This window comes from Epinephelus moara, chromosome 1, assembly GCF_006386435.1.
Source record: "Epinephelus moara isolate mb chromosome 1, YSFRI_EMoa_1.0, whole genome shotgun sequence".
NCBI lineage: Eukaryota > Metazoa > Chordata > Actinopteri > Perciformes > Serranidae > Epinephelus > Epinephelus moara.
In genome coordinates, this window is record NC_065506.1 from 4,179,563 (window position 1) to 4,195,629 (window position 16,067).

Here is a 16,067-nt window from a genome sequence, read left to right on the forward strand (position 1 = left end):
TATTTTCCTGACTTGTTCATTAAGTCCAGTTGCTAATAACTTATTACATTGGACAGGCTAACAATAGTGTGTGTTTGGACCCAAAATACATTTCTGATCTGCTGCTCTGCAATGAACGATACACACTTCTTGGATGGGCTGGTGCAGGTCTGCTTACCGTCCCCAAACTTAATATTTGAGAAGCAGCATTCAGTTTTTATGCACCACATATCTGAAACAAATTCCCAGAAAACTTGAGATCTGCTCCAGCTCTCAGTGCTTTTAATTCAGGGCTCAAAACGTCTATGCCTTTAATTAAACTCAATTTGGAACTATTTATTGATATCTTGCGCTGCATAGAAACAGCAATTTTCATTTTTTCATTTTACTGTTTAATCTGCCCTTTTCTGTTGTGGCGGGGTTTGTAAGGTTTAATTGACTGAGGTAGACAGCTCTGATTTTCCCAGGTATACATTTACAGTGAACAAACAGGCATTAGAGTCTGTTTTCATGTGTCCGTGCCAACGATAGCATACAACCACGAGGTGGTAATTGTAGTTTTCTAACGAAAAGCTGATTACTTCTTTCTTCTAGAGGATGGAGGTCGAGTCACAGCGGCAGCGGGGTGAAGAAATGGACGCCATGCTGACAGAGAGGGACAGGAAACTGGCAGAAAAAGAGGCATATATTGTTCACCTGCAAACAGCACAAGCAGGAGATCAGCCCATCACATCTGCACCACAACAAAAGGTCATACACCTCACAAGAATGTGGTGTGAACATAATCTTTTCAGAACTTTTTCACTGTAAACATTTTCACATCTTGAGATTAGGACAGAAGAAATAACTGAGGATAGAGTGTTCCCAGGCATTTATTCATTTAAGTTCCACCCAAAATGCAATAATGCATGTTAGTTGCATGTCCTGCACTCTATAGTATATTGTCAGTCTACTCATCAGTGCTAAGTCTACTCATCAGTGCTATACTGTGCCATACCTCCTCAGGAAGCAGAGGACAGTGGAGCAATGCAGGATCTGCAGCTGCTGGTGCAGAGCCTAAACAAGAAGGTGGGAGAAGCAGATGAGCGCTACAGTTTGCTGCAGGAGCAGACGGACAGCCTCAAAGAGCTGTTGGCCACAGAGAAGGAGCAGTACACTCAAAAGGAGAGCATGTACAAACAGAATGTAAGTTTCCAAAGCAATCAGTTGTTACTCTAGCTAATTTGTTTGGTTGCACAGGAACTTTGCTTCAAAATTCATGCAAGCAGTGACGCGTCTATGGTACAATTTGATACTGTTGTCCGTAATTTTTATGAGAAGTGTTGGTATATCTGATGATGCACACTGTGTTTTTTTTTTTAGATCCAGACATTCAAAGACATTATTATTCAGAAAGATAACCAACTGATGGAGATCAATCAGATGCATGAACAAGAGCTCTTCAAGCTAGCAGCAAAGTCTGATGCCAGCGCAGACTTAGAGCAGGTAGTGACAACACTCATTTCCAAATGAATTAGTGAGGAAACACTTATTCTGTTAACTAACAGAAGTTCTCCTGTCTTCTCTTTGTAATATTGTTATTGTACAATTACTTACGTGCTACTCAAAGGATACTCAAGAGTGCCTTAACACAGTCAAGTTACTGATGTAGCAACATTTACTTTGCAACACATGGATCATAGAAAGTTTTCAATGTTGGTTGTGTAATGTAAACACATCTTTTTTGTCTCTTCCTTAGCTTTTGAAGGCTCTAAAACAGAAGCTTCATGAGAAGGAGGAAGTGCTGCTGGGTAAAGCACAGGTCATTGATGTTCTGCAGGGAGAGGTAGATGGCAGGGACCAACAGATAAAGGTAAGGAACAACATTTTTTCACTTTAAACATTCTTTTCTTCCTGGTGTGTATTTGGTGATGATGTGCTTGGTTTTTTAAATGCTTACGTAAGTATTCTGCCTTGATAAATTTAATGCAGTTCTTTAACTCATCTGTCATCTTCATCATCTTTTAACCCCACAGGAGCTTACAGAGCGGCTGCGTCGGCTACAAGTAGAACGAGAGAGCCTGGAATCCAAGATGGAGGCAGAGAAGCATGTGATGCGGGCACAACTTCGCGACCTGATGGAAAAGCAGCAAGCGGAGGTGCAGCGAATGGCTGAGCAGCATCAGGCACAGATGGCCCAAATACAGCAGGATCTCCTGGGGCAGCTGGAGGAGCTGAGGAAGGCCTCGGTAGCAGAACCACCTCCCAGTCAGGAGGTCTCAGGAAGTGGAATTATACCTGCAGATTCAGCCTACATCCAACGGATAGCTGAGCTGGAAGGTTGGTTGTTTTTAATTAGGATTATTCAGTCTCACTGTTGCGGAAGAAATAAAGAGAAATTTTCATGGTGGTTTAAGATAGTCAGCAGTAGGGCTGCAACTAACGATTATTTTCATTGTCGATTAATCTGTCGATTATTTCTTCGATTAGTCGACTAATCATTTTATCGAAAAATGTGTTAAAATGTTGAAAAATGTCAGTCTGTTTCTCCCAAACCTCAAAATTATGTCATCTAATGTCTTGTTTCGTACTCACGCCAAAGGGTTTTAGTTCACCGTCATGGGAGTGTGTGTAAAGCTGCCAATATTTCAGCATAAGAAGCTGCAATAAGAGTATTTTGGGGTACTTTTATAGTACTTTTCTACGAAAAATGACTCAAACCGATTAGTCGACTACTAAAATAGTTACCGATTATTTTAATAGTCGATTAGTCATCGATTAGTCGATTAATCGTTGCAGCCCTAGTCAGCAGCTAGTTGCATTTGACTATGCGTAAATCAGTGCCATGCAGAGACAGGTGCTCAAGTGAAAAAAAGGGCATCCCTTCCACAAACATTTTTTGTACGCTTGCATAGCGCACCCTACCAGGAGGTTTCATAAGTGCTGGCACCAGAGGAGCTCTTTAGGCCTAAGTACATTCAATATATTTGTGCACAGTAATGAGCAGGGAAAATGTCTATCTGAGGTGTCTTAAGATCTGTACTATGTGCACCTAACAGCTGCAACAAATACACATTTGCTTTTTACATTTATCATTTATAACAGACAACAACAAAGAAAACAAAGCCACATTGTGCATGTTTTAGTGGTCTATACAATATATAGCCTTTCAAAATCAACAAATCTTTACACAAAATTAAAAAAAAAAATGCTCTGGATAAATAAAACGACAGACCAACAAACCAATCTAGTAAGTAGGTGTATGGGCAGTTGCAACAATCAGGCTAAGTGTCTTCTGCTCTCCTCTCCTTCCCTTGTTCTCTACTGCTTTCCTTTGCTCTCCTCTTCTCAATTTGTTCTCTTCCTCCCATTTTCTTCTCCTCCTCTTTCTTTTTCAAATAGCCATGTACTAATTCTTACAATTTTCTTCTAAATGAGCTTTATATATTCTTAAAAAATCTCAGCGGCTCTAGCTCTGTGCTCCTCCTCTCCTTCTCTGCGCTCTTTTATGCAAGGCAGGTTCATGCAGCACCAAACCACATGTCAGATTTGTTTAAAGGAATTATCAGAGCCACGGTGCAGAAGATGTAGACAGTATTTCAAATTGAGTTTTGGTTTATAAAGACACGTCACAACGGGAAAACAATTCAGAGTCTGTCTCCACTCGTACCGGGCAGCTGTTAAACCCAAATCTGATAGAGACTGATTTTATTTGATATTCTCTCTCTTCATTTTTTGCAGCCCAAGCAAAGCAAAAAACAGACGAGGCCAGCAGATCAGAGGCCAAATTCCTGAAAATGAAAGCCTGGTCGAAATCTCGGATTAGACAATTGGAGGAGGAGCTGAAGAAAAGCCAGGTGAGATGACAACATTTTCAGATTTGATTTTCAAGGATTTAATGATGCTCCTTTCTATAGATGCCCTGTTAGATTTTTCTTTGTTGAAATGCACTCTTGTTATCCCTTGTCAGATGAAAAATATGTTAATATCCAAAAATATCAAGCATAACAAAATGCATGAGGAACTCCTCTGAGCAAGGCTGCGAGGCAAAAAATGAGAGCCATTTAAAAGATGTTTACTTTGTTCCCTTTAGGCTGGAGTTGCCCTCCCAGACCTGACTGCCCTGCAGAGTCGTATCACAGCACTGGAGGAGGAGAGGGAGGAAAATCTGTGGAAATTAGAGCAATTTGAGGAGCTCAAAGCAAAGAACGGTACCAAAATCAAACCAGAGTGGCGTCTGCTTTTTCCCAAGTGTAACATAAACATCAGAATATCACATTTCATTTGTAAATTTCACTTCTCTACTTTATGTCTTAACTTCCCCAGAATTATAGTTAATATGCATTATTAATAGCTGTGATCTCAAAATGAACATTGTGTGTTTAATGTTTGCAAGAAATGCTGGAGGCTAAGCTGGTGGTATATGAGGAGCAACAGAGGACACTACAGGCAGACCTAGAGCAGTTCACCAAGAGGGCTGCCTCTCAGGTCAGGGTTCCAGGCTTTTCCTAAATGTTGCGGCTTTATGAAACCTGCTCATTGGTGATCTCCTTTAACTCTCTGCTCCTTCTGGTCACAGGCAAGCGAGTCCGGCAGTGCTGATGACACCCAGAGCCAGGTGCTGGAGTGGCAGGAGATGGTAGCTGAGGCAGTGAGCGCCAGGGACCGCGCCAAGGAGGAGAAGGCTGCCATGGCCCTCCGCATCAGCCACATGGAGGAGGAAAGAGAGGGTAAGGCTGTTGCTTGAGGAAGACACAAACTCAACAGGCTCTGTTGTTCATCACCATGAGGTACCCAGGAGTAACTATCAGAGTCACAATTCAATGAAAAGCCTGCGCCATTGTTTATATTGTATAGAAAATCACACATGGATGTTGGTGTTTTTTATGTTCACATATTTGCCTAATGCACACCTAATCTGCGTAGAGAATCTCACACACTGTCAGGCTCATGCAATGAATGAAAAAATACACTTAAGTAACTAATATGTGATTGGAAATCTTCCTTTTGATTATTAGCTCTGTGCATAATGCAACATGTGCCACAGACTTAAGCAAAATCATTTTTCTGGTTTGTACAAATTACAAGTATCTAAAATATTTCTTTAAGAAATACTTCATCCCCCAAGTGATCATTTGTTATTTAATAACTCACCCTGTGCACAACTGTATCCAAACATTTATTACAAACTCGCAGACAACTCGTGCAGCATAATCCAGGTCTCAATTTTCCAGATGTATGCTCACTACTTACCAAACCCGCCTTTGTGCTTAAATGTAACATTTGAAACACTTTGGTACGTCAACACATTTGCATTACTCCTCTGTGCATGAAACTGTTTATGCGGAAATCTGTCACCCACCAGGTTGCTGGCAATCCCATCTGATATTCCTGTTTTTCAGAGGCTCTAGAAGGCTTTTTAATAGCTGTGATCTCAAAATGAACATTGTGTGTTCAATGTTTGCAAGAAATGCTGGAGGCTAAGCTGGCGGTATATGAGGAACAACAGAGGACACTACAGGCAGACATAGAGCAGTTCACCAAGAGGGCTGCCTCTCAGGTCAGAAGTTTTAAAGCTAGAGTGAAAGGTTCCTTTACCTCTCACCTCAAGATATCTAAATGAAAATGGGTTCTATGGGTACCTCCTATTTACAGACATGCCCATTTTATGCTAGTCCCATACCGTTTTGGGCACAAAAAAGCACCTCTTTGTATGCAGTATAAATGTGCTTTTTCACCTGTTATGCTTGAACATTTCTGCATACTGAGGTCGCTAAACAGTCTTGGAATTGCAAAAATTGGATCTGACTGGGAAGCTGAGACTCTTGTAGATGCAATGGGCCCAATTTTATTCAGTTATGATGATGTTAGCCTCCATAATAGCCATTTCATTTTAGTGAGACCATTTCTTTAATGGACATCACTGTATAAAATTACCTGTAGTGACCTCTAGTAGGGGTGGGCCATATCATATTGTTCACAAAAATGCTGGTATATTTTTTTAACATCATATGAAAAATTCATATTGTGATATTCGAGATATTTGGACTTGTTGACATTTTGACGTCATACTGTTTCCCCTGGCAACAACAAACATGGCTGAAAGCGAGGTAATTAGCAACTCCTCGGTCATGATTAGAGGAGACATGGCAGAGCATAAAGGTCCAGGTGGGAAAAAAAAGCCAAATCAATCATTTAGGATTTTGCTAAAAGAGAAGTCACCTGTTGATTTCTACATATAGATCACAGGGTACATTTTTTTGTATTTAGGAACTGTTCAAATGTGTTATTAGTGGTAGATTTTATTATGTTGAACTTTTAGGATAATCACAGTCTCATGAAACTTAATGTAGTGTGGGTTAGGGTTAGTGTGATAATGTCATCTATTGGAGGGTTTTTTGACCATTTTTATGTGGCATGTGGTAAAAAAAATACTTACCTTTAGCACCCAGATGGTCTCAACCCAAAAATTGCTGTAACAACCTATGAGACATAACTGAGCATGGGAATGGCCATCCTATACTTTGATTATAATGGTCTAAGCCCCCATACACTTCAAACCTCGAACCAAAGTTTGAATAGGCGCCTAACCAAAACAAAATGTTTGTTACAGATTTATGACTAGAAAAACTTGACACATAGTGCTGAACTGCATCTCATATTAATCTTCAGGTTTCCAGCTTTTAGGTGATGTATACCACTTCCATGTGGCATATACTGCTGACCTGCTATCTCCCCAAAAGATCCCCCCCCCCCAAAAAAAAGGACAAAAATGAGCCTATGTTGGTCTCAGAGGGTTAGATATTACAGTTTTTGTGAAAATGCACGTGTTTGTGAAGTACTGAGCATATGACTGGATGAATGAGACTTGGATTATATTGCACACAGCACAGTTTTGCTGTTGTTGAATACAGACCCCTATGACTTCAATTCATTAAAAATGTTGGATGGGGAAAAAAAACATTTTCTTCCTGAATTCAACATAACACAGGGTGAGTAATTGATATATAAATGATCTTTTCAGGGGGTTAAGTATCCTTTTAATATACTGTAATTTTACTTGTGGCCTTAATTTACTATAACCCAACTTTCCATTCTTTTCATTGTAATTGACATAATTAGCACCTAAGGTAGATTTATAGTTGAGCGTCGGCTCTACACAAAGCCTACGCTTTACCCTACATGCGTGGCCTAAACCTTTGTGAGCATTTATACTTGTGCAATGCTGTGTATGTGTCCCTCTGCAGTTACATCTCCAAAATGTCAGTCAGTGGGGATTCTGTGAAGAATTGTTAAGTTTGATTGATTCAAAACACAGATTAAACATTGCTTAATGGGGACAATTTCACACAAGTACATAAACTGGCTTCACTTTAACTCACAAGAGCCACGTGTATATATATATATATATATGTATATATGTATATGTATATATATATATATATATATATATATATATATATATATATATATATATATGTTAATTAATGAATTAATCCTGAAATCACAATACTGAGTGAAAAAAGTAACGGTATCTAAATATGAAGCACACAGACATCATTATCAGTCATTCATCCTGCTCTCTGTTATCTGTTATCATTAAGTCATTCATCCTGCTCTCTGTTATCTGTTATCATTATTGTGGTCTTGATTAAATTTTCCCCGGGCCATTTCATACCAGGTCTCGGTACCAATCCCTGTCCGGACCACTCCGCTAATTGAATAGGGCTGGTGTAGGCTATGGCGTAGGGTAGACGTCTAAGCAGAGCCTAGGCCGTAGGTACAGCCACTTTGTTCTCTCATACTTAAACTTACTAGTTTATTAATTTGATTACCCCTTTGAAAATGTTTTAGCGTTTGAATCAGGAGAGGAGTAAAACTTAATCAGCATTGCATGCCTGTGTGTCCTAGGAAAGGGATCCCTCCTGTGTTTCTCCCCGAGTTTTTCCTGATACAGGAACAAAAGGAAGAGGGTGTTGGTGCTGTACAGATTATAAAGCTTTTTGAGGCAAATTGGTGATATTTGGCCATATAAATAAAATTGACATTACTTTGGAGGCTGTAATCTGCAATGCTGTTTAAGTGTACAGCATTATACTGTAGTGTTTCAAATATTTAGTATATCATAACAGATATAGATGCAGAGAACAAAATATTAGAAATATCTCTCAGCATAATTCAATAAAATTTAATTAACCTTATTGAGTGGAAATTTTGTAACTCCTATTACTTTGTCCTAATACCCTGCCCCCTGCCCCCACCACCACTACCAACAACATCTACACCACCACCATGTTGTGTAGTAGCGAGGGAGAGATTTAGATTTTGTGTTTTACTGTTTACCACATGTCCTCTGTTGTCTGACTGAACATATTTTTCCTTTTCATATCCCTCGCCCGTGCTCTCCGCTGTTAATGGGGAGCATTTGGTTTACCCTGTGCTGCCTCCCATCTCATGGACCTCTGCCCCCACTCCCCCCCTCCTGCCCATGCTCCAGGGATGGGAGCAGCCACACAGAACAGTTTCCCATCAGTTTTGTGCATGCAGGCTCCCCTAAACCTCCAGTGCAGCTCTTACTCACTGTACTGCCTGCAGCTCCCCTGAATTTCACCTCTGTTATGGTGAGCTACAGGCAGTACAGTGTTGGGCTGCATTTGAAAATCTGCCATTTTGTTTCCCCCTTTGTTTCTTCTTTTCTTCCCCTCTCCTGTGTTCCTCTTTTTCATTCCTTTACCTCTCTCTGTTTTTCTGTCCCATTGTTTATTATTTTCATCCTTCGATTTCAGGTGCGGCCACACATAAATATTTTTGGAATAATCCATCAATAATAATATCTCAGTATCAAATATAATGAAACAACTTTGTTTTTGTTTTTTTTGTGTTGGGATAGTAGGATTTGCGCTAACTCTTGGAAGAGGGCAAATGTCTATAATAACTTTGATATAGGCTGTCTTTGTTTGAAGGCTAATAGTGTAAAGGGCTAAGTGGAAGTTATCCTATTTATTACAAATGAATTGTATCAGTCATTACTAATAAAGCTCACAAAGTCCAGGTGTTTTTCAAATGTTTTATTTTCTTGTGATTCACTGACTTACTTTAAGATCAGGATATACAAGCGAAATTAAAGTTATGGTATTTAGAATATTTTATAAAAGCTTACGAGTAAGAAATGGACATGCCAAGTGCAAATATTTGACAACCTAAACAATAATCTTCTACACATCTTCTCATTCAAAGGAACGCACAAAATATAATTGTTATTCATTTAAGTGAAATAAAACCACAGTTGTGCTTAAAGTGAAAAGGCAAGCGGTCTCTTTTACATTAATTATGGCTGTTGATTTTAATCAGCTGTGTGTGCCACTGACTGTTAAATTACTGAATCACTAAAGTGAAGAAGATGAACCTAGTGTGAGTAACAAGACTCAAAGCCTCACAACTCAACTCAAAGCCCTCACAGTAATTAGCACTCTTTCTGAAAAACTGCTGCCGTTAATTTGTTGCCAGAGTTGTATCGAGCCGTGTGTCTCACTGCACCACCGTTTCTTCTAATGCTGAGAGGAAAACAGAAACCTTTCCTGTCCTTGCTCAGGCCTAGTTAGTAGTTAGTCTTTTTGAACTTTGCAGTTAATCCAGTCACTCCTATTGGTGTAACATTTTGTGATTTAATACAAGTGGAGCTACAATGGCCAAATACAAATACATATTAAATAACTTGCTTGCTGTATGCTGTTGTTGGTGCTGCCTTCAAGTGCTGCTAGAAATACTGTAATTACCCTTTTGTTGCTGATGTGGAAAGTGTCACAAGTTGCTCTAATGTGGGTTTAAGGTGGCAGTGGCATGCTGTTTCACTAAGTCAAATGATGAAGGTTATTAATTGCTATAAACACTATCAAGAGACATCTTGACTACAACTTCATCAACATCACTGCCTGCTGATGAGCTCTCTCTTCTCTGTTTTGCTGCTGCAGCTCACTGTGGCCCTCATTTATAAAAATGAATGGCGTACGGTCATTTTCATGCAAAGCTCGGCATTTATAGATTGGGAAGTGTGCAGAAGCAACAATCAAATCTGACATCAGGTCACAACTCGTGTACGCAAGTTTGAGTCAGCATGGACTTGTGGTGCAGTTGAGTAGATCTCGCTGAGTTGGAGAACTGTTATTAGACCATATTCTGACTGACATCTAAGTATTTGTAGCCCCATATTAATCACTTAAAAATGTATAGCCATCACATGGTTGTGAGCTCTTTATCATAGCTGGCAGTTGCCTGGTTCTGTGGGACTGGCTCCAGTCTGATCGAAGGTTAAACACAACTGATGCCTGACTATTATTGATCTAAAACTTCTTCTTTCTTTTTTTTTCTTTTTTTTTTTTCTGTTAATCAATGGCAAACCAGATCAAAAATATAAATATATATAATATAATTATATATATATAAAAATATAATTAAAATGGAATGGACTTAGGTGGTGCATCTGTGTCTCCTCTGCCACCAGTTAGGCCTGAAATAGTCTCTATATACAGACTCTACATTCAGTGAATGTAGAGTCTGTAGGCAAACCCCGGAGATCTTGCCTCCAGAAGAAGAGCAGAAGAGCCCTGGTTTCCGGTGCTAGGGTGTTTGTAGTCCGCGTGATGTTGATCAGTCACGTTTGAGCCGGCTGCAGTTGTTGCCAGGTTAAATGCTCTGTGCGGTGAACTAACGAGGCGGAACATAATTGGCGTCACTGCAAACTCTGAATCCACCGCAATGTTTCAACATATTTACTTATATATAAACGGAAGTCGGAAACGGAAATTCGCCTCCTCCGCCCAAATCAAACCGGAATGCCAAAAAATCGGGGGTCTGCCCCCAGAGGCTGTATCGCCGTCTGCCGGAAGTCAGACGCCGAATACAGCCGGTAGGTTCCGAGAATGGGCCCGAAATGGAAGCAGACCCAGTACACGAGGCCACATGCTCCTCAATTTTATGTGAAAAGGCTATTATAACAATATCAATATTATATAATATATAGGCTAAAGTTATTAATATAGTATGCCATAGGTTGGTCCATTGCAACGCTGTTGACCACAGCAATGATTGCTTTCCATACTGTGTTTTACTGACTTCCTTTGATGGCACTTTTCAGGATACCAAATCAAACCAGTTGGTTAAATTGGACCTTGGACATTGGCTTTTCTATTTCCAGCTCAGAGAAGTTTCTCTTCTGGGCCATATAACACCTCTCTACATTGTTAACATTGGGGCAACGCCTCTAAACCCAAGAATATTTGGGGCAGGATATGTAAATAACGATTGTTTTCAGTGGCCGATCGTTCCTATGCTGTGATTGGCAAGATAGGAACGTTTCATGAATTACATGTGAACCCTGTTGTTAAATTATTTCTGAGTTCGAATGTACACTTGTGTGTATGTTAAATTGATAAATGAGGACCAATACCTTTGCCAGCAATGGGCAGCAAGAAGTCTGTGATGCAGGGTGCAAGATACTATATTTGACCCAAAGCCCTAACTTAAGGGGAGTTAGTTCAGGGGGCAACGAAGGTGTTGGTTTTTGACTTTGCAGTTTGATTTAATTTACATAACTAATCATTTTGGGGGGAAATAAATCAATGAATGTTGAAAACTGAATGGACTCAACTCTAGAAAAGCAAGTCAGTGCCATATGAACACAGTTTTCTGCTTTCATTTTATGAAAGCCCTAATAAGCTGCATGCTTTGTATGCCAGACATTTCTGCTTCATGGCATTCTCAGGCTTAGAAAGAAGAAACGTACCAGAAAATAAGACAGATTTACTTCTAAGATATTAAAGCAGACGACTGACACTCTCATTTCTCCTGCTCTTACGTATCCTCCACATATAATCCCTACTGCTGTGGCCAGTGAAGTGCCAAGCACAAGGCAGTCTTTCTATTCTGCCTCATTCTTGTTTTATTCTACTTTCTTAGTGTAGATGATCTTACCCAGTCCTGCTGCATGTTCTGAATGATATTTACTACTACTATAAGCTTGTAGTATTTGCATAGTTCTTTTGAATAGAGCCCATCTCTGCTTAACACTGCTTAAACACTAAACCCACACTGACCACTGCTTAATCCACTGAACTTCTTTTCTTTTTCTGCCCCACCCTTTGCTTTGAGCTGCCCTCCTCCCCCTCTCCCCTCCCCTGCACATCAAATATCAGCCTGTTGTCACAAAACAGATGGGAACATGTTTTGTTCTGCCTAATCAATTTGGCATTACCCTGCTTGCATCCTATGCTGCAATATGAAAGTCTCAATTAAAACTAAAAGCACTGCAAGAATCCCCTCAGATCTGTACCTGCGCTGTGTTACTCTAAATAGTTGTCTGGTCTTTCTTTTGAAGAAACAGTGGTGAAACACAGGCTTTAAGTGTGACTCATGAAAATGGGACCTCTCCTTCCTCCCACAGCCACTTGTGCTCCCCGTCTCCCACATGTTTGATTGCTGTTTTCCTTTGCTATGCAAATTAGGTGTGCATGGCTCTCACCAGAATGTTGCTTTTGAAGTGTTTCCTGGGTCCACATACCTTATGCAAATACAAAAGTGCATAGATACAGTTTGAGAAACTTTCTGTCTCCATCCTTGATTCTCTTAGTCTCTGTACTTCTCTTACAGTGCATTTCTAGTTTTTCTTTCACTGCTGGATGAAATTGTTTTCTATGTTACAAAGTTTATATGCAGTGTTAAAAGTGCCTCATCTCCCTCTTCATCAAAACCACTATCAACACAATCTATGCCAGCACACTTATCTATTCTCTATCTCCTCCATCCTGTCTTGGAAAAACATCTTCTTTCATTCTACCATCTTTCTGTCTTACCCATTTTATACCCACTGACCTCCATCCATATATACATCCTCAATCCAACCCAACATTCCCCCTCTCCCTGTGGCACAAAACTGATTGAGGATGACTGGTTCTTTCCTGGCTGCTCCGATCCAGCACTGGCCACTCGGCAGCAGGAGTTGGAGGAGGAGCTGGCTCAAGCTCAGGGGCTCGGTCACCACAGGGCCAAGAAGCCGGCAGCTCCAGCCCAACGAAGCCTGCAGGTAGGTGGACAGACTGACAGTACTGTAATTGTGCCATGGTTATACCAGCATAATATCAGACATTTGTTAAATGCTTATATGTGTTGTGTTGTTTCCAATGACATTGTTCTAACCAAGGGAACAAAAACCAGCATCTTCAGCAAATATGCTAACTGCATGACTTTTCGTTATTTGCAAAAACATGGAAGTTTTATCAATTACTGCCCTGTCCTGCATGAAATAAACAATTCAGAATCACCTAACAACCACAGGTCAAACAGAATTTAAACTTGGCCCGAACAAACTTTGAAGATACATGACTGCTTTCTGCTGAAGTAGGCTTTACAGTCAGCACTCACTGTGCTGTGTATTGTCATCAACAAGCTCCACGAGTAAAGGTCCAGGCATACCTTCTGTTATTTTAACTAGTTTAAATTGTTTGGGAGTAGTTATGAAGCCAGTCCGCAAGTACCCTGATGAACCTGCTTTTTCAGTTAAAATGATTTCTCCACAGTTACTTTTTAAGTTAACTTTTACTTTTAAATGATTGTGTTTAGGGCCAAACAATTTATTAGAATTGTATCGAAATCGCAATATGGCCCAGTGCAATATCCAAAATCCAGGAATCACAGTATTTGTTAAGTGCAAACTATGTGTCAAAATATCATTCTAAATTAAGATTTTGATGAAATTGTATGTTTTATATGTAATGTAGTGTAATATATTGTATGTAAGGTGTGGACCCCAGGAAGACTAGCTGATTGCCAAGGCATTCAGCTAATGGGGATCCTTAAAATAAACATAAAAATAAACATAAACATAAACATTTACAGTGCTGCTGAGATGTCTCAGACTGCAAATCATATTACACACACTTAAAAAAAACGTCTTTGTTTGGTACAGATCCTAACTTAAATCCAACTGTCCACTTGGATTCAACGATGAACTCATTAGATTTTTGTGGTTGTAGGTCAAAGGTCAAGGTCACTGTGACTTTGCATCTGTGTTATTCTCATGAATGTGATATTTTAAGAACCACTCTAGGGAATTTCTTAATATTTTGCACATTCACTTGGACTCAGTGATGAACTGATTAGAATTTTATGGTCGAAGGTCAAGATAGAGATGTGTGATATGACACCATAAGATCGTGAACAATTACAATGTCTCCATGATCTGCCTTTACAGAGATTTAGTATGGTACTACAGTACACATTCTGTCAGTTGCAATTCCATGGCCTCAGTGAAAGCATTCCCTCCATCGTCGTGAATCTTATCCCAATTGCAACATTAGTCAATATAATCACAATTTGATAGTTTTTCTTTAGTTTTGTTTTTTTTTTTACCAAATCGTTCATTTGTAATTATGTCGGTTTTACCATTGAGGTGAAGTTGTTGATAAAGGTAGCAAACTGAATTGCAATCTGTGAGAAAAAAATCACAAATTAGCCATTTTGAGTAACAATAATTGCAATAAAACAAAATAGTTGATGGCTTAATAGCCCATATTGATCTTGGACTTACACTCTTATTAAAGAAATAGTATGATATTTTGGGAATTACCCTTATTTTCTGTTTTTGAGATTTAAGGTCTGATGCATTAAACACAGAGCTGGATAAGGAGGTGGTTAAGCCTGTAATTGCAGAATAGATGTTTTATAACTTATCACTACCCTGCTTCAATTAAGTATATCCCGCTTGCAGGAGGACTTTGAATTTGATGGGCAGACCTCATTCCAGAACCCACGGAGCGCCTCTGAGAGCACAACCCCGATGGAGGGAGAGAATATGGGAGGTTGGTGGCCAGAGTACAGTACTCCTGATACAGGTGTGAGACTCGCTAGACAGTTTACACTGGCATGCACACGTTCATCTGCACATTACTTTGGGAAATTCTCTTTGGGTTGCTATTTTGTTGTATTCACCATAACACTCAAAACATATTTTTATTGAGCACTGGATTGTGGCTGTTGTTTTTATTTCTCCTCGTTTTTCATCTAACCGGCAAATACTGTGAGTGTAAGACCTGGGTTATTTTGGGTCATTGTGTATAACATACTATTGGGATTAACTTGGTTCAGCTTGCTTTCATTTCTACTAGTGGATTAATCTGATGAGTGACATTGTAGCAAGCTAAATTTAAGATCATCTCACATTTATCAAAAAAAAAAAAATCCTCTGGGACAGTTGATAATACCCTGAGACTGAGACACTCATTCATTGGTTTGCATTTTCATCAGCTTACAGTATTTTCTTTGGACATGTGCATGCTGGTTGAGCTGGCTAGTGTTTGTTGGGTTTAGTTCACTGAATGCACTGAATTTTGTGAGATCATATTACTGTAGGTGGCAAGATGCTCCCCATCTGTGGTAAGTTTTTTTTTTTTTTTTTCATTGTTTGCATGTTCTGCTTGTTTTTTCTTTATTTCCTCTTATCCCGTCTTGTTGTCTTTTAAGATGCTGCTTGTCATAAAGGCAAAAAAACCCATCAGCAGTTATCTGTAAAAATAAATAGAGATAAAAAATAAAAAAAGGAAATTATAACTTGTGAGTTGTGTTATAAAAAAAAACAACTGACTGATGTACTTTTTGGTTGTTTTGGCAAAACATGGGACCCTGGAATTGCATTTCACAACTCGTCTGTTAATGAATGCATATGCCAATCAATATACTTTCAAATAGCTCATGCTTAAAAGACAGACTTTGACCCTGTGATCGTACCTTCCCACTGATTGTCCTATCCTATAGATTTTTACTTCTTTTTTCCCCATCTGTACCTATACAGTAGGACTGTCACACTTTTAAAAAGAAAAGTCCCAACACATGAAAACGACACATAATTTGTTAGAATTAATGCAAACCTGCATAGCTAAATCATAAATTATGTTGTAGAAGGGGCATAGTTCCGTTAATTTGTGGTGCCTTCATTGCTTCACTTGAGCACCAAGCTTACAGACAGCTTTAAATTTGTTGTTATGGTAACCTTAGGCAGTTGCATTTTTAAACTTAAGCAAACAGCCTTGCCCCTGCAGTTTTTATGCCTCCACGACGGC

At 39.4% G+C, this 16,067-nt stretch overlaps 1 protein-coding gene across 7 annotated transcripts in view; it reads left to right on the forward strand.

Moving 5' to 3' along the window:
- si:ch211-220f16.2 (golgin subfamily B member 1) overlaps window positions 1-16,067 on the forward strand; it is a 54,624-nt gene that overhangs the window by 9,076 nt on the left and 29,481 nt on the right. For 4 of the 7 annotated variants that reach the window (XM_050041000.1, XM_050041029.1, XM_050041047.1 and 1 more), the window contains exons 6-16: window positions 574-729; window positions 985-1,164; window positions 1,342-1,464; window positions 1,718-1,831; window positions 1,995-2,298; window positions 3,700-3,815; window positions 4,052-4,169; window positions 4,355-4,446; window positions 4,538-4,688; window positions 12,885-13,036; window positions 14,720-14,843. In XM_050041000.1, the coding sequence (XP_049896957.1) occupies window positions 574-729; window positions 985-1,164; window positions 1,342-1,464; window positions 1,718-1,831; window positions 1,995-2,298; window positions 3,700-3,815; window positions 4,052-4,169; window positions 4,355-4,446; window positions 4,538-4,688; window positions 12,885-13,036; window positions 14,720-14,843 (1,630 nt within the window). The remainder of the gene's footprint in view (window positions 1-573; window positions 730-984; window positions 1,165-1,341; window positions 1,465-1,717; window positions 1,832-1,994; window positions 2,299-3,699; window positions 3,816-4,051; window positions 4,170-4,354; window positions 4,447-4,537; window positions 4,689-12,884; window positions 13,037-14,719; window positions 14,844-16,067) is intronic. The other 3 variants (XM_050041015.1, XM_050041040.1, XM_050041009.1) reach the window with 2 other exon arrangements.